This window comes from Hipposideros armiger, unplaced genomic scaffold, assembly GCF_001890085.2.
Source record: "Hipposideros armiger isolate ML-2016 unplaced genomic scaffold, ASM189008v1 scaffold_212, whole genome shotgun sequence".
Taxonomy (NCBI): domain Eukaryota; kingdom Metazoa; phylum Chordata; class Mammalia; order Chiroptera; family Hipposideridae; genus Hipposideros; species Hipposideros armiger.
This window is the reverse complement of record NW_017731562.1, coordinates 1670608-1692018: the sequence shown is the minus strand read 5'-3', so window position 1 is coordinate 1692018 and position 21411 is coordinate 1670608. Positions and strand designations below refer to the sequence as shown.

General features: G+C 37.4%; 1 protein-coding gene across 1 annotated transcript in view; it reads right to left on the bottom strand.

Moving 5' to 3' along the window:
- The window catches only part of OSBPL6 (oxysterol binding protein like 6), a 210586-nt gene that overhangs the window by 30281 nt on the left and 158894 nt on the right, over positions 1–21411 (bottom strand). Inside the window, exons 10-14 of the mRNA XM_019654014.1 lie at positions 17401–17504; positions 16746–16838; positions 12215–12289; positions 6946–7111; positions 3801–3934 (exon numbers count right to left, since the gene is read on the bottom strand). Coding sequence (XP_019509559.1) covers positions 3801–3934; positions 6946–7111; positions 12215–12289; positions 16746–16838; positions 17401–17504 — 572 coding nt within the window. The remainder of the gene's footprint in view (positions 1–3800; positions 3935–6945; positions 7112–12214; positions 12290–16745; positions 16839–17400; positions 17505–21411) is intronic.

Below are 21411 nucleotides of genomic sequence, written 5' to 3'. Positions count from 1 at the left end.
ATGTATGATACTGGGGGGAAATGGGGCAGCAGATTGGGGGAGGGGGGTTGTCACTTTGAGGGGTAAAAAGTACAACTATTGCACTGTGTTGTACAGCTGAAACTAATTCTAAAAAATGTGCATTTCATAATAAAAAATAATTTAATAATAAAAAATATGCTTTAGAAATGTTAGATTAAGAGGTTATCTAAACACAGTCTCTCTCTTTAACTCTTTGCGGGGAGGCTTGGCTTGGTAACTGGTCATAAAAAAAATACCTGGGGGTTTAATTGATGACACTTGAATATGGATGGAAGATGCCTTTAGACTATCTAAAATCACATCTCACTATAACGTGAAGTTACATTAATATAAAAATATATTCAAAACAATTATCTCCATGTTTAAGCTATTTAGTATCTTGTTCAATACTATGTGCTATATTAAAAGAGGGACACTGAAAATAGAGTTGGCCAACCAGGATGGTTGTATCAGTTAATTGTTTCCCATCTTCATTGTCTCCTTATCCGTTGATTCCTTTCCCCCATGATACAAACATACTGAAATGATTGCCAAATTCTAAGGTTGACTTTCAGTCCATATATTATATGCTGCTAAGTCAGATTCTGTTAACCTTTTCCTTCCTGACATTATTTAAACTCTTTATCCTTGATCTCAGTGGTTCACTATCTAGATTCTTCAGCTGCTTCCCCTGGGTCTCCACCAAAGGACCTTTTCTGGTTTTTTTTTTAGCCTGTTCTTTAAATATTAATGATCTCTATCGCAGCACCATTGACTCTTTTACTCTGACCGAAAACAAAATTTCTCAACATCTACAACTTCAGTGATATACTGGGTATCCACACCTTTCTCCCTAGCCCAGACCTCTCTCCTGAGCCCAAGATTTACATATTTAATTGCATGTTGGATGTCCCACAGATACCTCAATCTCCACACACACAAAGACACTCATTATTTACTGTCGACAAATCAGTTCCTCTTGCATTAGGGAAGGAACTATCATCTACCCAGTTATCCAAGTGAACAACCTGAAAAGCAGCCTTGACTCTGGCTCCTTGTCCTACTCTAATATTCAGCTGATCTCCAAGTCATGCTGACTCTTCCTCCTCAGTATCTTTGAAACCCATCCCCTCCTTCTACCAACCCTGGCACTTCCTTACGTCAGGGCTGCATGATCTTGAATAGCTTAAAGAGTCTCTCCAACTTGTTTTGCCTTAATTTCATCCATCTCCTATACTGTATTAGAATAATTTTCCTAATATACAGAAATATACATTAACATTTCCAATTTCTCGAATTATCACTCACTAGTTAAAATTCTTTAAGGCCTCTCCAGCACTGGTAAGATAAATCTAAACTCTGTTGTGTCATCCTTGATGAGCTGGTTCCCACCTACTTAAATAGCGACTCCTAGACTAGTTCTCCCTGTTCACGCCATGCTTTAGCCACTATGAATTAACTGCTCCAGATACCTCTTCAGTAGTCTAACCAGAGATAGTGATTCCTTAGAAAGAAGTGAGCTGACAGTAAACTTAAATGCCCAAAAAAAGGCTGTAGTGAGTTTCAAAAGAGAGTCCAGCCTCAGAGGTGATGGGATGAGATGGCTAATGAGGGTAAGACTGGCCCAATGGGAAGGTATGGACAGACACAAAGAGTGTGAACATAGGAAAATGCTGTGTTGATACATAGTTGGAAGCAGTGGATTCTCTAGTGAATAGGGTAAAATGAACCATCTTTAAAGTCCCAAATTATTTTTACATCTTTTGAGGATGAAATTGAGCTTTTTGGTTGAAAAATAAATATAACATCCCCTCTCCAAATCTATTGAGGCTCTAAGTTGAGATGCAAATAAATATGTTTTGACAAGAGAAATAAATATTTAACTCAAAGGATGCAAAATTTATATAATTTTGCTTTATTTTACTCTTAACATGTTAATGTCAGGTCTTTCCTCGTGAACTGTGGCTGTCTACTTAGGCCTAATTCAAGGCTCAATTCCTCCTGATCTGTGGCTCTGCTCACAGCTCAGAGATCTTCTATTTCTCTGATCGACCAGAACCCAGGAAATCTGCACCACCCATGTGCCAATCTGAGGGTACTACAGCATAGGCCATTTACTTATTTCCTGAGTAAATACTGCTCATCTCACGAATCAGATCATGAGCTTCCTGGGAACATGGCCAGAGCTACTATTATGTTGCTGTTCCACACCTTGTACCATGCCTCACATACTGCCAGTTGAATGAAACGCAATGAATAAAGGAATGACCAAATGAGTAACTTTTAAAATTTCTCTTCATGACCATTTCTAATCTCACCCTGATACCCAACTCATATCTCTATTTACCATTCTCTTTCTTACCAACAAGCAAATAAAAGCAAGCAAGCAAGCAAGAAAGAAACATATTTTCTTGTTTTTCTTAGTGTACGTTTATCTTATATCATGAAGCCTCCAGTATTAAATACATTTGAAGGCAATGCTGCAGCATGGGTGGGAGGACAAGTGTATTTTAAACGTTTGCAAGATGACATTTGCATGTTTACTTCATCATTATTTTGACCTTCTGAATCATGAAACGTTCAGAATAATGATTCAGATCAATTACCATTGATGGAGTGTTCAACAGATACAAGACATGAGACTAGTGCAGGGCAAACTACTAAAGTGCTTATGAGTAAAGTGCTCCACAGGCTGGCATGACAGCTGCTGCTTTCAATGCCCATGCTCCCCAGTCTGTAGTTTTGCACCGGAAGCAGCATAGGCACCTCACTGGGCAGTGTTTTATGGTGAACGCAGAAAGTGTGGTCCAGATAACAGCACTCAATACCATGAAACTTCACACTGAAAGTAAGCTGACAGTTCAGGTACATAAAACATGGCGAGGCGCTTTAAGTCTAATTTCTAGGGACTAAGGGAAACGGTTCAAGCAGGAGCTGATCCACACAGAAAGTCACTTACCCAGGATTTGCTTGCTCCTTCACTCTGATCCAAGGCACCAGGAAGTGAACAATAGTTTATATAAACACTGAGTTCTCACACAAAATCGTACAACAACATTGACTTCTCAAAGGAGTTTTTAAAAGTGTATTTATAGACTAAAGGAATAAAATACTTATTTCAGTGTAAAAGAGCGTAAGTACAGCTTTAAAGAATTTTTATCAGAAATTCTAACTTTAATATACCTAGAGATTTAAGATCAATATAATATATTGAATAATATAATATATAATGAATATATATTCAATAATATATAATATAATATATATTAAATATATAAAAGTCTAGTTTCAGGGAGCATAACTTAGGAAGAAAATCCTAAGAAAAGAAATAGCTAAAATAGATTTTATCAGAAAAGAAAAAAATATATAATAGTAATCAGTCATTTTTGACCAGATTAAAATGTATGTGGGGAAAAATGATTAAATATGGAAGATCTTAGTAGATTTTGTTTTAACATTGGATTCAATATATTCTGTAACATATTTTAGATGTGTAAATGCATGATTCTTCTTTTTTTTTAAACCAGGGACTGCCTTATAAATAACCATAGAGAGGCATTAAAATATTCAATCAATCAAAATAATAATTCTATATTTGCAAACAAGTTTTTGATTGATGTTTTTCTCTGGCTGTGACATTTTTTTGGAAGAAAAGTAATAAGCTTTAATATTGACACTGGGATGTCTTGAGAGGCTGTGAGATGAATGTGCCATGCCCAGGATGGACTGCCTCCTCCCCCATCTCGTGCCTTACAGGGCTGGGAATGTGCCATGAGCGTGAAACACGCATTCTCATTTACCTGCGACAGTGACTGTCGGAGCCGTGCCATCTGGGTGCTGTGGCCTTTGTTGTGATCCTGCTCGGAAACCATCTGCTTAAGCTTCTCCTTCTCGATAGCTATGCTATTAAAGGCAGACTTCAAAAGAGAATGCACTGGGCGGGGAGCAAAGTGAGAGACAAAAATCACATGGACCCTAAAAGCATATCCAAAATTATAAACTTTTTAGCACTTTAACGCATGCACAGTCATTTTCTGGAAAGGTCTAATTAAAAACCAGCCTCAAAATGGAATCTATCAGCATATCTATACAGGAAACTAATATGGTAATAGTGATTAATCGGGGTGAAAGTTTTAACATTTCATACCAGACAAACCAGTGAAGACCTGGAAGCATATAAAATATCAATGTCAATTCTAAATATCAATATTTATAAATTCATCTATATATAATTCCTAGAAGGAAAAAAGAACAAGTTTTACTTCGCCATAGTTGTTGAGACTATTTGAGCAGTTCTGTGTATAACGAAGACATACGCACATCATTTACGGCTATCCAAACATTATTTCCCAAAAGCACACCCCCCAAAAAGAGCACTTTGTGAATCCTGCCAACATAAAGAGGCAGCTGATGTAGAAAGTTCTAGCTAGTTCTCTTTGAGTCAGGAACTGATTTGGTCTTAAGAACAATACTTGAATTGCTTTCTCAGCCAGGAACATCTTGATGTTAGAAATGCTCTGATTTAAAAGTAACTATAATAACACCAACCTCCTTTCCAATGCCTGCATACCTAACAACATACATTGGTAAAATCTGAGGCAGTCTTTCATTTTAAATTACAAAAGGTTGAATTTCCAACTCCTATCTTTACAATAATAGAATTTCTATACTACGCAAGGTCTTCTAAAATAGGTATTTCCTTATTTGAGAAAGGTTATTTTTAAAAGCAGTGGACAATGTTAGCATCAAACAGTGGCCTGAATTAAAGGGTAAAAATGGAGGGATCATAAGGGACTCAGAATATATTGATTTATGTGCTACATTCTCATAATTATCAATTTAAAGGTAATAATTTGATAGCTGGAATACATTAACCCCACTGGCAGCTCTAAAAGCAGATGCTCACTCATTTCAAAATCCATAACTCTTTTTAAAGAGTTTGCTCAACAGTCATAGAAAACCCCCTTTTTTTCTAACACAGTTGAAAAGAAAATATGTTATTTCAACAGAGGCTTTCAAATTCTGTTGAAACTTGGATTTCATGAAAACCTCAGGATTGCAACCAAATACACAAAGCTTTCCTGGGGCTACCTTCAAATTTCTCCATTTCCCTATAGCAGCTGCACTGCACTTAACTCACACATTTCTTGTCTCATTCTATCTGCTCCTATACCCGCCCCCTCCCCAACTCACCAATATGAGTAAATGTTACTGGCTTCACTGGCTGTAAATCTGTGCCCTTATATAAACAAGATAACATTGTTCTCATCTAATGACATAATTAGCATCAGGTTAAAAAGTTAATAAAAATGTACTAGGAGTAAAATAGCCAGTGAAAGAGAGTTGGCTTCACAGAATCTCAACTGAGAAATCTACATAAAAAAGGGGAAAGATAAATTCACTTGTTTTGGGGTTATGGAATTAAGGAAATATCAGATAGCACGTCTGTGCTGATGGTTTGAGTATAAATATTTGTTGACTTCAGCATTCCCAGAGGTGCCTTCGGTGTGCACCCCTTCTTTTCCTGAGCCACCAGGATCTTGAGTATTAGGAGGGGGTGGCACTTGAGATGTTCCACTTAATACACATTTTCAAGAATATCAAGAATATTTTATAACCCATTACCAGCAGCCCCGGGAGAAATAAATGTGATTAATTCACAACTAGGTGTTAGTGACTGGAAAATACCATAATGTATATCCTTCTTCAAGAGATTCTTCATGAAAAAAATGCCTGGGAAGGTATTAACAAGTCAAAAAATGAATTTCAGTGGCTGAAATTTAAATATTATAGCAATAAGTGGGGGCATTAATATGAGAGCTGAGGTTCTCCTTGGTACACACAGGGCTGCTCAGTCTACCTATACTCTACTATACTATCCTGCTTCTCACTTATATTCTACTCCCTGTGGCTGATGGAAACAATTGAATTTATACGGAAAATTTAACATTAGAAAAGAGACTCCAAGGTGGGGTCGATTTCCCCTCCCCTCCAATCTGGGCGGGCCTGTAGCTCTGAGCAGGAAATGTGATGCTGTGTCAGTTCCACTGCTGGCCTCGAACAGGACCAGCAGTTTCCACTCCAGTCCACTCCAGTCTTTTGGACCCCCAAGCTGGCATGGAAGGGTAGAGGGACACAGCTGTGTGTAGCTTTCCAGCTGTCCAAACACCATGCCAAGCACATGGTGAAGCAACCTTGGACCTTTCAGCTCAGACTCCAGCAGAATAGCACTGAGTGAGCTCGGTCAATGCCGTGTGGCACAGAACTGCTTAGCTGAGCCCTCCCGAAATTCCTGAACCACAAGCTGTAAAGAAAAATCAATGAGTGTTTTTTTGTTTTTGTTTTGTTTTTTTAATTTTTATTGAGTAGCAGTGTGTTTTTTCCAGGACCCATCAACTCCAAGTTCAGTCTCCGTTGTGGTGGGGGGGCACAGCCCACCACCCCATGCGGGAATCGAACCCGGCAACTTTGTTGTTAAGAGTATGCGCTCTAAACCAACTGAGCCATCCAGCCTCCCACCAGCAGCTCCAGTGAGTGTTGTTTAATTAGAGAAGAGGAAGGCTCCAACAGAGTCTTTTTTTTTTTTCCTCCTTGCTAAGGATAACCCACAATTACGTATTAAATAACTAAAAGACACTGAAAAAAAAAAAGACATTGAGTAGTAGTGTCTCCTGACCTGCCTGGGATAACTCTTTTTGTCTTTCTTCCTTTTCTTTCCCCTCAGTGACACTTTCTTTATTCAGTCAACAACTGCAAATCTATGATGTGTGTTCTCCCAAAAAGCAGGCATCATATCCCGCTAAGTTCTGTAGATAGAACTCCAACCAGTATACAAGCCATTTAATCTTTCTTCCACTGACTACCTAGACAAGGATAAAAGTATAAATGGCAACCTCTCATCAAAGAGGAGAGCTTCTCTAAAAGGCACGTTAGATTTGTTGTTACCTTTCTGTGCAATTAGACAAAATTCTTCTTGAAGTTTTGTATAATCCGTTGAACTTTCCAGAGGGTCAGTGAGGTGGCTAGGGGGAGTCTGAAATTCAATATCTGCACAAAGGTTGGGGTTGGAGGAATGCAAGCGAACTGGTGACATGGTAGCACTGAAAGGAACCTGAAAGGAAAAGATACAAATTATTAAAGAGCAACAGTGCACTGTTCCACATTCCCTTACATAGAAAAGACCTCTTCCCTTCTTCAAAATAATAGATTCCTCTCTGATGACACGAGACACTCAGTGCTCATTTATTCTGCAGGTGGTCAGGGTGGCAAGGAGTTTCATTTTCCATTGTTGATTTAGGACTGCCACTGACTCAATGGCTTTTCACGGGTATAGGGAGAGATGACTACAGAATGACAGGAATAACACGTTTAATCCCAGATAAGCTTCAGCTCTGAATCCACAGTTGCATCTAAAAAATTACTGCCAGAAAACACTAGTATGAACTGCGACATGGCTGACCTTCTCTTACAAAGTCTGGGTCCTTGTGTCAGAGGAGTTTTTATGCTTAATTCTGTTAGAGCCCACTGAACAGGTAAAAATTCAAGAGGCACATATGCAGAAAGGCTCACTTGCTCTATAGCCATTAGATATAAATAAGCTTAATAGTAAATATAATAATGGCTTAAAGAGATCCACAATGGAATTTGAAATTGATTTATCAAAATATATTTGTAAATGAAATTGATATTATATAAATTACTATAGTTTACCTTAGTATGTTACACACAACTCTGCTACATATATGAATATGGCTTATGAACTGGCCAAGATAGAAAAGCGTTAAGTAAAAAAAGTCATATTACTATAGATTTTCCCAATGGCTAGAAGTATTTCCTTGCCCAGGCTGGATCTGGGCTAGGTTTGTGATGGGTGGAGGCAAAGCACCTTTCTCTCTCTTTCTAGAGTCTTCTACCTATTACAAATGCTGTCAACCAAACATTCTTGGAAATGAGACTATCAATTTCTCTTGTAAATCAGATCACCAGTAACCTCCCCTAATTCTAAATCACAGATGTTCATTCAATTATCTTCAAGAATCAGACTCTTAGACTCCTTCACTAAATTTTGTAAAAATTAAAGCATAATTCACACCCTCTATTTAACATGAACTATGCTGTAGGAGTGTAGGAGAAAGGAACCAATGTCTTGTCTGATGTATATGTATGTCAGAACCACTTCTCTTTTTTCATTTTTTGATTTTGTTTTAAACTTCCTGATATTTTAAGACAGAGAATGAACACAAACTAGCATACATGGCAGATACAGAGGATAGACGGAACAGTTGGAGACCCAAACAATTCTGACCTAAGCTGCAGTTTGTGGATATGAGGAAGGGCAGTTGAGACTGGACAAGGGTGCCTCAGATGTAGCTTTGGGGAGTTATCTATCTAAAATGATATCCAAGGCCCACTGGGAAAGGAAGTGAGCATAAAGCTCTCCACCTAAATTCAGCTATGCTAAGTGTGCTAATAATGCATGTTATCCAAAGAATTTGGTGTCTGGGCTGGAAAATGTCAACAACTTTTTTATCTTATCAGGTGCAGAATTTCTGGCTGTTCCAGAGAAGAGATATAAAAGTAGCAAATAAGCCATCTGAGACAATGGTATCCTTGGGTTCAATAATTTGTTGGAATCCTAGCCAGGTAACCTTGTGATAACAATGACTGGGGTCTTTTGAGGAATGGGATTTATATGGAAGAATATTTGAAGACAGAAATGTTCTGGCCTTAACTGTGGTGATGCTAAATCTAGAAAGAGCAGTCAACCTGTAGCCCTCTCGGAGGGACACAGAGAATCCATGGAAAGGGTGGTGGAGATTAGGAGGTCACGGGGAGAGTTTTCAGATTTAAGCATATGTTTCCTGATACAAGAGCCTAGAAGAGCATTAAGAAAAAGGAATGTGGGTGTTTAGTGATGGGGAATGTAATGTGTTGATGATCAGGGAAAAGGGTTTTATTTGCACTCAGGTGCCTTTAACACCCCAAGGACTGGCATGGTGTAAGAGACGGGTCTCTTTGCTTTGTGGGTAGGGAGGTGGCTATGACAGCTAGGGGACAGGGAGCGATGGGAGGACAAGATACAGTTGAGGCCCAGAGAGTCCAGTAAGACCCCAGACTTATCCCTCAGGTAATGGCCTGTCTATTAAGATTTGGAAGCAGACAGAAGAAAAACATAAGTTACAAATTTATATTTTGAACATAAAGGAAGTTTAAATTGACAATGAAACCAGTAAAAGTGGGTTTGCATATATAACCCATAGGGAAAGACACTTGGAATGCTGCATTCAAACTGAAATCAGGCCCCTGGGATACTGAAAATTAACTTTTATGTGCTTCCAACTGAAAATGTTTCTTTTGATATTTTTGTTGTTGTTAAAAGAAGTATATGGAATGGGTCATTTTAACAGAAGAATTGATGAAATGAAATTGAAACTACAAAGTGAGATCTATTCATCTCGTTCTAATTGAATATCTCTTCAGCCTGGGGACTTATTTACTCAATTTTTTATTGATCAATCGGGGTATTACAGGATTAAAAAAATGTAAGTGGTAACTAGGCTCTCTGTCAGTGATGGCTGGAGTAGGAGCTGTCTACAGCTCTCAATGCTGGGTGTGGCCTTTACACCCTGCTCAGGAACAAAACCCAAGGTTTCCTTGAAATCCTGTGACATGGAGGAAGCCTGATTCAGAAACATTCTGGTACCAATAACCAGTTTGAAGTGGTGATGTTAGGAGATGCTTTTAACACCTGTCTATAAAGAAGTTAAAAGAGACATGGATGGACAGTGGAACTACTGGCACTGAAATTCAGCAATGGTAAATGGTGACTGGTAAATGGTGAATGAAAAAGAACACACAATAGCACATCTAAGTGTATATGACTCATGGAGCCAATGTGCAAAGTCTCCTGCAGCTGTTATTCTGCTTATGCGTGCAGAGATCCTTGTAGGGAGTACTGATTGCATTGGGACTCTCAGGGTTTGTCCATGGGGAGAGACCAGTGTTTCTCTTTTCAAACCCCCTATTATGTTCGGTCTGGCTGATGTTGCAACGGGACCATTTGGATGTTAGCACTAAGGATCAATAAAAATAAATCTCTGAAACCTCTCCTTGGGTGCACTTTTCTCTGTGAGTAATCTCAGCTGTGCCAGACACCCGAGTGGGCAAATAAAACGAGTGACTAGGAATCATTGGAGGAATTCTAGGTAAAAGGTACTAGCAGGACAGGATGGGCTCAAAACGTGTGAGATACCTTTAGTTTTGGGAAAAGGAAGGACTGGGGATTAAGGAGAACTACTGCAGTAAAAGAAACAGGGGCCTGAGTCGCCAGCATCAGGTCACTGAGATATGGATGAGGGGGCCAAGGAAGCCAGTGGAGGTCCTGCTAGATGCTGCTATGCTCTGGTGTGGAGTTAAACTGATAAATCCTAGAGGATTTACAGCAATAATTCCCCCTAGTTATTCCCTAATTCATTGCTAAATGTTTGCAGTAACTTTTCTGACTAAATGCATCTAAATTATTCTTAACTTCTGTGGTCACAAGTACCCTGGGAAGTGGACATTAATACTTCCTTTTTTTTTTTTTAAAGGGTTTTCTTTTCTGTTCTCAGTTTAAAAAATATAAACCCATTCTATTCAAATAGGTTCTAATCCCAGTTTTATTATATTCACTTATATGTATCTGCAATTAAGAAATGAACACAGTGGAAACACAGTCACTTCCCTACATGCCATCCTAGTAGCACACTATTTAGGAAGTTTTAGTATTTTCACACAATGATTGACTTTTCCTTTCCATACTGCAATATTGTTCTCTAATAATCATTTGATTTTTTTCCATTTTATAAATGAAAGATTACAAATATTTAAGAATTATATAACTGATTACACATGTATCTATTGTCAGAATCTGTCACTATGCAGTTGCCACATGCCTGCATTGGAGTACCTTCTTGAGATATACATTAACCATGAAACCTACTTCAATAATTTGTTCCAGTGTTAACAAAATGTGAGCTTAAGAGTCAGTTTCTTAATAAATTCCAAGTCACTAGTTCATTTCATAATCAGAAGCAATTCTGTTTCTCAAACAATCCAGCTAAGCACCTACATAAAATGCAAGAGTCAGTTGCCAATCATAAAATAGAAAACCAACAATCCTTACACCAGTATCCTTTCTCCTACAATGCAACCAAAAACTTGTCATATTTTTCAGCAATTCCAATCTTAAAATATACTCCACCTCTAGCAAGAGCAAGACTATTGTTAAGTTAGGAAATATTATTTAATAGACAAAAACCAAACATCCATGGTTGCTATTAACTCAGTACTCTTATTGAAAAAAGTTGATAGGATGTAAAGATTAAACAAAGATTATGATTTACTTTTATCCAGCAAAAGGTTCTTGTATTTACATGTTCTATTTTATGTTCCACACAGACAGTTCACTATTCTAAATACCTTCCACTCAATTTGAAATTTGGGTTATTGACCTTATTTACCTCAATACTCCCTCTACCCTTCTAAGATCCATCCTATTTTCTCTTTTAGAAAAACCAAACCAACCTCTAGACATGGACAAAACATCATTTAACTTTGTGGTTTTTCTCTTTTCCACACTATATTTTCTGATTTTCAGCTCAACATTCCCTCCAGAAAACAATTTTTCCTTGCTAAGTGTAATTTGTGTAGCCATTTAGAGATGACATCAAAATTCACCTTTTCTTACCCTCTCATTTCTTTATTCTCACATCCTGTTCAAATAGTCACATTGCTACAAAAAAAAGCACAATTTATGTCTGTAGTAACATGACTTTTCTTAGAAAAACAAATCAGTTAGCAAAGGTTCCAATATCAGTATGGCAAAACAAAAACAAAAACAAAAACACCCACAAACCCAGTATTATTTAAGAAAATCCCACACTACAAGGAGCTGTACTCAGCTTCACAACCTTGAATTTACAGTATTTCTTACACTGACAGTAGAAGGGGAGACCTGGATGATGTAATAGTTTTCCATTGCAAACACCCATATCCATGTGCAACTCCTGCCATGCAAAGGCAGCCACAGAACATGCGAAAGCTATGCCAGCACAGGACTGGGCCACAGTTGATGCTGTCACACGCAAGTGGCACCATTAGGACAGAGGAGGTGACACTCATACACAGTTTCTCATTCTTATTAAATGTCCACTTGAGATTGAAATCCACTCACTGTTGTAGCCACTGCTGCTGCTAGCCTCTGCCGGCGCCGAGTTGCGCTGAATTGGCCCTTCACAGATGGCCCTTCCTGACAGTGAATGAGAGAAGAGGAGGGGGAGAAAACACGGGATGAGGGAGAGAGAGGACAGGATGTGGGAGGACGAAAGAGAATCAGACAAGGGAGAAGGAGAGATTTTAACTGAAGTTGACTTTTCCCCATTCTTAGCATTGAAAAGAGCTCGAAGGGGCACTCAGGCTGTGAGAAAAATTCATCCTTCTCATCACAGGTCACCCAAACACATAAATCTACTTGCTAATTATAACCCCCACCCCAAAAGGAGAGGAAAAGTGGGAACTGATGAATAACTTGAGATTTGAAGGTAAAATAAATTTGCATTCTGTTTTATTCATGCAATCTCATGTCATAGGAAGTCAAAGACATTCAACAAATGGAAGCAAAGAAAAAATAAGTTTAGAAAAAAGTGATTCAATAAATAATATGCAAAAGCTAAAACGAACAGGTTGTCATGGGCAAAATTTTTTTGTTTCTTGCTGGGAGGAGAAAGTAAGGGAAGGGTAGCAGGAATCTTCGATTCCCCATTTAGCCCCGTCCCATAAAGCTCTCTGGAATTCAACATTAGGAATGGTGTTGGGATTTTCAAATTGAAGAATTTTCCACGGAGGAAGCCAGTCTCCATAGCATAAGAAGAAAACCTCAATTTTCTCAGTGCGTGGGGACAATGCCTACAAAAATCAACTATGAAAACGTGAAAGCATAGGTTTCATGCAGTGTAAAAACCAGTAGAAGAATCCTTGAGCTTTCTTTCTTTCTCTCTCTTTGTTTCTCTCTCTCTCTCTCTCTTTCTTTCTTTTTCTCTTCTTGGTGAATGGGATTAAGGAATAATGACATTTCCTTCTCACCACTCAACTCTGCCTCCATTTGACAGATCCTGACTCTTTATGGTTGTGAGCAATAATTTCAATTCCAATTAACTGAGATGCACTCAACAGTTACCTAACAGTACAGATTGAGAAAAAACAGCAAGACTGCTTTAGTCTTTTTGAAACAACAGAAAAATATTTAAAATTCTTATGTCTCTAATTCTCTTTATATTTGCCAAATTACATTCACATTTCTCTTCCATCTTCATAAATCTTATATACATATATGTTTATTATATACACACATACATACATAATCTGTTTTCCACCAAATAAAATTTTCTATACAAAATCCCTGTATGTTTAATGTAGTAAAAAGGAAGGAAGAACTTATTTTGACTCTACAATGTAATTTGAACATCTGTGAGATCTTGGATAGCTACACATGAATGACATCAGATCTGATCAGATCTAATACTCCATACTTCCTATTATTCCTCATTCTCTCCAACAACTAGGGATCTAGTATTTAATTCATGCTATCAGCAACACAGGAAATCTAGCAGCTCTCTCTTTCACAGCAATCCTTTAAAAATCATTCTCTTATTGCCTTCCTCTACCTCATTTAAAACAGCCCAACTGTTACTGTACAATGAGAATACTGAGCTTTTTATCAGAATGAGAACATTTGAAGTTTGGGAGGACAAAAGTCCCTTTTCTAAAAAGTAATCTCCACAGAGCCTTCTAGGACAATTGTTGCCTCCAGCGAGTTACACAATGGGTTCTTGAGGCTAGCTTCCCAATGGTTTCTACTGGAAATATGGCCTACAGGTCCAAAATATAACCTTCACTTTCAAGTCAATAGCACAATCTAACCGATGCAAGAATAAGCCATCACACATCCAGTATAATGTGCTCATTTTTACTTTCCTGGGGTCAATATTTTAAACAATATGTTTTAAAATTACTTCGAAATGATAACAGCTACAGAATGCTGAATGCAAAGGTCAGTGAAAACACCAATAAAAGCAACAGCAGCAACAATAACCACCACCACCACCACCACCACCACCACCGCCGCCAGACAGTCTAGGCTCCTTCACAAATGGCTGGTATTCTGAAAGTTACAGACAATAGAGGGGATGAGAAATGAGCCACTCGCTACAAGGTCTTTTAAGTTGGCTGCAACAGCGACCATCAGAGAAAGTGGTTCAAGTAGTGAGATGATTGTGGGCTCAAAACAAATACTTGGCACCATTGGATAGAATTCCCATGGTCAAGAAATATTTAAAACAGGAGGGAAAAAACCTGTATATTAGGGTGGGAAAAGATGGTGCGTATATTTAATCCACTACAGTACAAATAAATGTTATATCTCTCTGCTGGTAAAATACTGATGAGTAATGACATTTATATTGGTCATAAGTCAATCTTGGCTGACCTAATGATTCCCCAGCCAAGTGCGCATGTTGAAGAAACTTCCAAGTAACTTCTCAGTCATAGAGAATGGGGGATCCTAAGGCATCTTGGAAGGTCTATTGGTTTGGCTGAGCAGTAAAGGTCCAGGGAAGGTACGAAACTCAGCAGAATTCCCCATACCATACCAATGGTTTTACCAGTCCACATGGCAGTGGGGTTTCTCTGGGAATGATTAATAGCCTAGTGCCAGCCCTAAGTCTTTTTATTCCCACTTGGAGGTACAACAAAATCTACTTCTAAAAATATAAAGTTTTTTTTTGAGGGTGGGGATGAGCTGACTTCAATTTCCCTCAAAAGTAATTAAACTAGAACCATAAGGGTCATTTTGTTATTCTTTTGGCAAAACAAAAACAAAGCAAAACAGCATAAATAAAAAGTTAAAAACAAGCCACCCAAAAATATGCAGGAGTATGAATGAAGAATATTTTCGGGCTTTTTGAATAATTTCTTCAGATTACTTAAAAAAAAACTCTCATGAACTCTCTGCACATTGAAAAGCATAGCCTGTGACTAGGTAAACTATTCAGAGTTGCATTCTATTTCCTTCAGAAACAAACTGAGTGATATGGGGGCTATGGTTGGCCTAGTGGCCACAGCAGGGCAGTAAGGGGCGTTGCACTCAGACTCACTGAGAACCAATCTATTCGAGACAACTGCTGTGAATGGGAATCTGTTCAATGGCATACTTTATTAAAAACAAGACCGAAATAATATCTAATCACAAATGTATAGCTAAATAAAATAATATCTAATCACAGGATCATGATCCTGGCCTTCTTTAATTTTTTTTTATAATGGCTCTTTTCTATAGTAATCATAGATGCCATGCTTTAAAAAAATACAGCCACAAAACTAGACAATCACATGCTTCAAACAAATGAAACTGCCAAAAGCAATTTTAGGTAATTTTCTTGTGAAGTCATTTGGCACATTTGTCTCCACAGTATTAATTTTCTGAATAGAGGAGAAAACACACAAAAACATATTGAACAAAGGAACATAAAAAAATGTGTTTGTAGAATGTGGACATTCTAAATAACAAAGCCATGGATCTTCAGTGCTTATGACAATTTATTCACAAATACAGCAGCTTACAAGCAAAAGAACAAAGGGTTTGTTAGTTACACGTTCAGAATCACAACAACAAAAATATGTTGTCAATACACTCAGAATTCAAGATTAATTGTTATTTATTCAGAAGACATTGAGGAATTTCAAAAAGCAGTTCTTTTTCTCTTGTATTAGAATATGAATTGATATATAGTGCAATAAAAAGAAAAACAAAGTCACAAGTCTAATTCTGATTGTGCAGGGTAAGAGTCCTTTATAATACACAGGATTGGAGAAGTAGAGAGGGATTCTAGTTTAAGGATCTGAAAGTAATATGATTTATGACATAAGAGGTTTTAGGCATTTACCGTATTTAGTATCATTGCAATAAAATAACAAGAGGATCTTATTTTAAAATTTAAAATCACTCATTTTGAATAAATAACTTGTTCAAAATAAATTTCAAGTAAATTTATTATGACTATTAATACTTTAGTTCAGACTTTAAAAGTGATTGTTGATGGCCAAATAATACCTATTTTTGTAGAATCATGGAATTTTAGAGTTGAAAGGAATTTAGAGATCATTAAGTTAACTCCTTCACTTTACTGAGGAGCAAATAGAAGCCCAGGAAATTTAAGAGAAATGCATGAAAGTATACTGCCAGGAAATCACAGTGATTAGACTAGATCCCAAGTTTGTTGATTTAGAATCTATTGCAGCCCACACTATTTTATTGATAGATAAAAGTTTGGACAAAGCAAACAAATAAAAGGCTATTTTAAGATCTAGTATACATAAATGAACGTTCATTACAACCCATTGGATTTTTAGTTGAAATTTTTAAGGTGACTTTTTGTTAAAATATATTTTAATGGTTCAAAGGCTACACTTGAGAATGAAAATGCCACTTTGCAGCCATATTAAATAGTTTTAACTTTTATTTTAAATAGGTTTCACTTATGCAAGAGTAAGAATAGATTTGCCACTATTTTAGATAATATAACTCAGTTTGAAAAGCACTGGCTTTAAAGCAGTTAAGCTACTGTAAACTTTTTAACTTCTATAAACTGATACATAAAGACTATAAAAGTATGTAAATAATATGTACAAAGGAAAAGTAAAGTCTGTACCTGCAGTTGTATTTTTGTATCTTTGCTGACACTTTTTGTTCGCCATCGTCTTGGGCCCCGCTTGTCTTTCTTTGAAATATCTACACAGTTAGCCTACATTACACAAATAGTTAAAAGCAACAAAGTATTATTAAGTTCACACAGGTGATACAGGTATAGACAAAGGGAGTAAAACAAGTTAGTAAAGAATCATTGTTAGACACCTAAAGCAAACCAGCCAGGGGAGAAAGATATATCTGATGCATAATGGGTATTAAAAGCAGAGACAAGAACTTAATCATAAAATAAACTTTTCTGCTATACAAAATGAATACAAGATTAGAGATCTTTAGCATTTTTTCTCTACATGAAAAGATGGCAATAGTTTTGAGAGTATCTACTTTATATTTTCAGAGCTATCATTTCTAATGTAACACAAACATGAAAGAATGATTCAGACTTTTATTTCTTCTGGTTAGTTAGTATTTAAATGTAAAACATTTCAAAATAGTCATCTTAACTAACACAATGGCACCAAGGTTAAAAAATATTAAGAATAACTCCAGAATAAAAACTAATCTGTATTATAGTTATTTCCCTTTAAATGTCACTTTACATATTCACAGAACAATCCAGTAAAAACAGGTCTTTTTACCAGCAGCAGTCATATGTTTACCTGCATGTCGGTAAAGTTAGGTGCTGACTGAGTTCTCTGAAGTATTTCCAAATTTTGCAAGAGTTTGCTAAGTTCCACGAGGTTTGACTGGCAATGTGCAAGGTCTAATAAAAATCAGAAATAAAATATGTTAGAACTGGGCAGGGAATGTGGTGGTGGTAATAAAAGGGAGTTAATCCCAATTATGGCAAATATGATTAGGCAGATCCATGTTCATATTTATAATGACGATACTGGCAAATGAAAGAAAACAGTCGCTTCTCTGGTTTAGAACCATAAAACCATTGATGATTTTTAGATGACTTCAAAGCCCACTCATTCAAATTAATAGCTATTAGTGTAGAGAGCCATTGAACTCTCAGTCAAATCGTGTGTGTTCACTTTCCTGCTTAGGTGGCCCTTGACACATAAATAGCATACTCGAGGGAACTTCACCAATTGTACGGTTTTATGTTAGAAATCTGTTTACCTGTTCCCAAAATAGTTTACAAGGTGGCTGCTTGGAATTCGGGTGGAGTCAAAGTCAAGTTCAGAAAAATAAGATGGAATACAAAGTCAGATGAACATATTTATCTCCAATTTAGCTCACTAACAATGTGGCAGTGCATGATTCCTTTAAAATCTATTAAGAGATGCTATGGTAAACAAAACCAAAGATTGTCAAAGTGTGCTCCATAGCCCAGCAGCAGTAGCATCATGTGGGCATGAAACTCATTCTGTTTGAACTACTTAGAACGAGGAAATGATTTTTAATTTTATTTTTAGTGTTTTGGTGTATTTGAATAAGAGAGAATTTGTTTAAGATCTGCATAATGAAATATCACAAAAAAACTGACCTTTAGTACGTGAAATTAAATAACAGTCAAGAATACTGAGTTATTAGTATTATTTACTCAGTAAATATTTAGAACATGGCTCTCAGTTATGTGATGACTTTTGCACATATACTGTTTATGAAGAGACTGCAACAGGGCATGTGTATTAATCTATATAATTATAAAGTGATTGTTCCTATTTTTGTGGCAGTCAGTGAAAATTTCACTTACATTACCTTTGTTTCTCATTAAATCTCAAAGATCTGAATTGTAACGAATATGGTATAGACAGCAAAACATCACTGTTAAACATGGCTAAGGATTAGCTGGGTCAAATAACATAGAAAGTTGTGTTTGGGGGATTTTTGACGTTTTTGGTAAACATAAAACAAATGAGAGGTAACTACTATGAGAATCTTTATATAGGACTGAGAATCTGCATATTTCATGGGAAGCAATTCATCTGGAGGCCAGGCCACATCTAGGTCCATCCTCTTAGCAGCATCTGCCTCAGGATGGAGCCTACGTGGGCTGTTCAAGTGCTGCTGTTGTTCTTCCAGGAAACTCTTGGCTATTAATGGCTTTTAAATTCCTTCAGAGGGGGAAGCACCCGATGGAGGTGCGGGGAAGAGAGTACTGGCAAGGCCAGTGCCCTTCCACCATCGCTCTCACCCCTTTTCAGAGACTCAGCACCTTTGTATGCCCCATCTCCTTCCCTATAGAGAAAACAAGGTAAAGTGGCTCAGAAGGGTAGGGAATACAGAAGAAGAAAGAGAAGACATCAGGGAGAAAAGTAGTGCAAAGAAGGAAGGAAAGTGTTGGAGGGAAGAAGAGAAAAAAAATGTCTAGAAGGGACCTACATTTTAACTTGCCTTTTAAATAACAAAATTACACCATAAAACATCATGCTGGTGGGGACATTGTCCAATATTACCTATCCATTGAGCCTTCTATCTAGTAAATATTACATTCATACTTCTTAATAATTGTGATTATTCTACACAAATGGTGTATGTAGGTAGCATAGAAATCTAGAAATGGTCTTAAAACCCTTCCTAACAGAATAGAAAGAGAACTTTGTGAATGAACTCAATTCAAGGCAAAGGATCAAAAACTTTGGGAGTCACAAGTCAGTTGATTCAGGAGACATTGATTTATTTTACATTTTTTAGTAGCAGTTTCCTAGCCTGTCAAGTGTTTCTCATAACTTCCTGACTTAGAGTAGGAACTGAGATGGTATAATAGATGAGAAAATTCTATGAAAGCAAAAATGATCTTCAAGGAATATTGGTCACACTAAGTTTAATGATGTCGTTAGCACCTTAACTTAGAATAAGCTGCACCATTCCGTCACTTCAATCATTCAAAATATGGAAGAAATGAAATCCTTGGCAGGATTTCACTGCTTGCCTAAATGTCAGGCTGTATATAAGGATTATAAAGATTTTCCCAAGACAATAAAAATATACTTTAAAAGAGAACTCCCTAGAATTTCATTAATTTGAGATTAAATCTAATTTTAGAATCTGGAAAAAAGTAAAAATTATACCAAGGAAGAACCACTGAGATTGTTTACGACAGTGAAAAATTAAAGACTTAAGTCTCTAGCAGTTTACTTATTTTCTCATCATGCCCTACCTTGTTCCAAAAAGAAACACATAGTAAAACTGTGGAATGGTTAAATAAGTTATTTCCAGGGTTACCAATTTATTATTTCATTTAGGAACCACTGATTGGGAAGACACTGTGTAACCACCATAGTTCTAAGCACAGGGAATATAGCAATCAAGTAAGATTCATGGAATTTACATCCTGGTAAGAAAAATGAACACAATAAATAATATGTATGTTAAACTATTATGTACTCATTTTTAATGATGGTATATACTGGTATATAAAGATGGCATACAGAACATGAATTTAACATTTTGTTTCTATGGAAAAAAAATGTTTTCCAAGAATCAAGCAATTCCTTTACATACTTTTGAAGATCTGGATTGATATTAGTCCAGATCCATGAATACCTAGCCATTTAAGTATTAGAATTATAGATCAGATATGTTCTGAGTTCAAAAGATGTTACATGATGGACTTCTGAGGTGCAACCAACCTTAACTCGATATTGGAAAATCTCTATGAAATGATCAGCATAGATAAAAAAAAAGAAAAGAAAAAGAAAAAGTGCTGTGGTGGTTTAAAAATGTGGTTTGAGGTCATCAGAGCAGACGTAAAAGAGATTTTGGAATCTTTTCTGGGTCTGGAGGATGGATGGAAAGAATTCAACAAAACAGGATAGTGGAGAAGGGCAGAGAGGTCACTGCAAGTTGGGAAAAACAATCTGTGTAAAGGCATAGATGTGGGAATATGCAAGCTTAGTTCAGGCAAATAAGTTTAGCTGGGCCTATGGAAGGCAATGTTGAAAGGTAAGGCCAGAAAGCTGAAAGCTGAATATTAAATGCTGGGCTAAGTAGTTTGGATGAATACTCCAGAACCCATGGAGAACCACTTGAAGGGATTTTTGCATAACAGCTATTTTAAGAAACATCATCAGTCTTGAGGGAACATTATATCCTGGACAAAGAATTGGCTTTGGGGCTAGTCAAACATGGGTTGGCTGGGGCCCCAAGCTCTCCATCAGGACAGCTGTGTAATCTTGGGCCAATTCCTCAACCTCCATGCATTTCACTTTCCTCATCTGCAAAGTGGGGATGGTAGCAATGCCTAGGTCTCATGGCTGAGTGCAATGGAATAATGCCTGCTAAGTGCTGCAGACATGTGCACGAATAGCAATTTCCCATGAGACTCTGAAAGAGATGGAGCAGCAGAGCAAGGGACTGAGGGCAAGATCGCCAATCAGGAGGCTGTGTGACTGCCCAGAGACTGGGCAGACGGTAGACTTGAGTTGGGAAAGCAGGACTAGAATTTCAGAAGGGTAGATGAGAGAGAGGGGAGAGGGGGGATGTTTTCGAAGAAATAACAGAATTCAGTCACAGCCAGATGAACAGGGTAGGAACGTCAAAGATGACACTAAGGGGGCCGGCCAAGTGACATGGTGGTTAAGAACTGGCTTGGGATGCCAGAGGGCCCCGGTTCGGATCCCACATATGTGGGCCAGTGACACTGCCCTCCACAGCTAAGATGCTGAACAACAGCTCAACCTGGAGCTGGGCTGCTGTGAGTCGCTGGCGACGGCGTA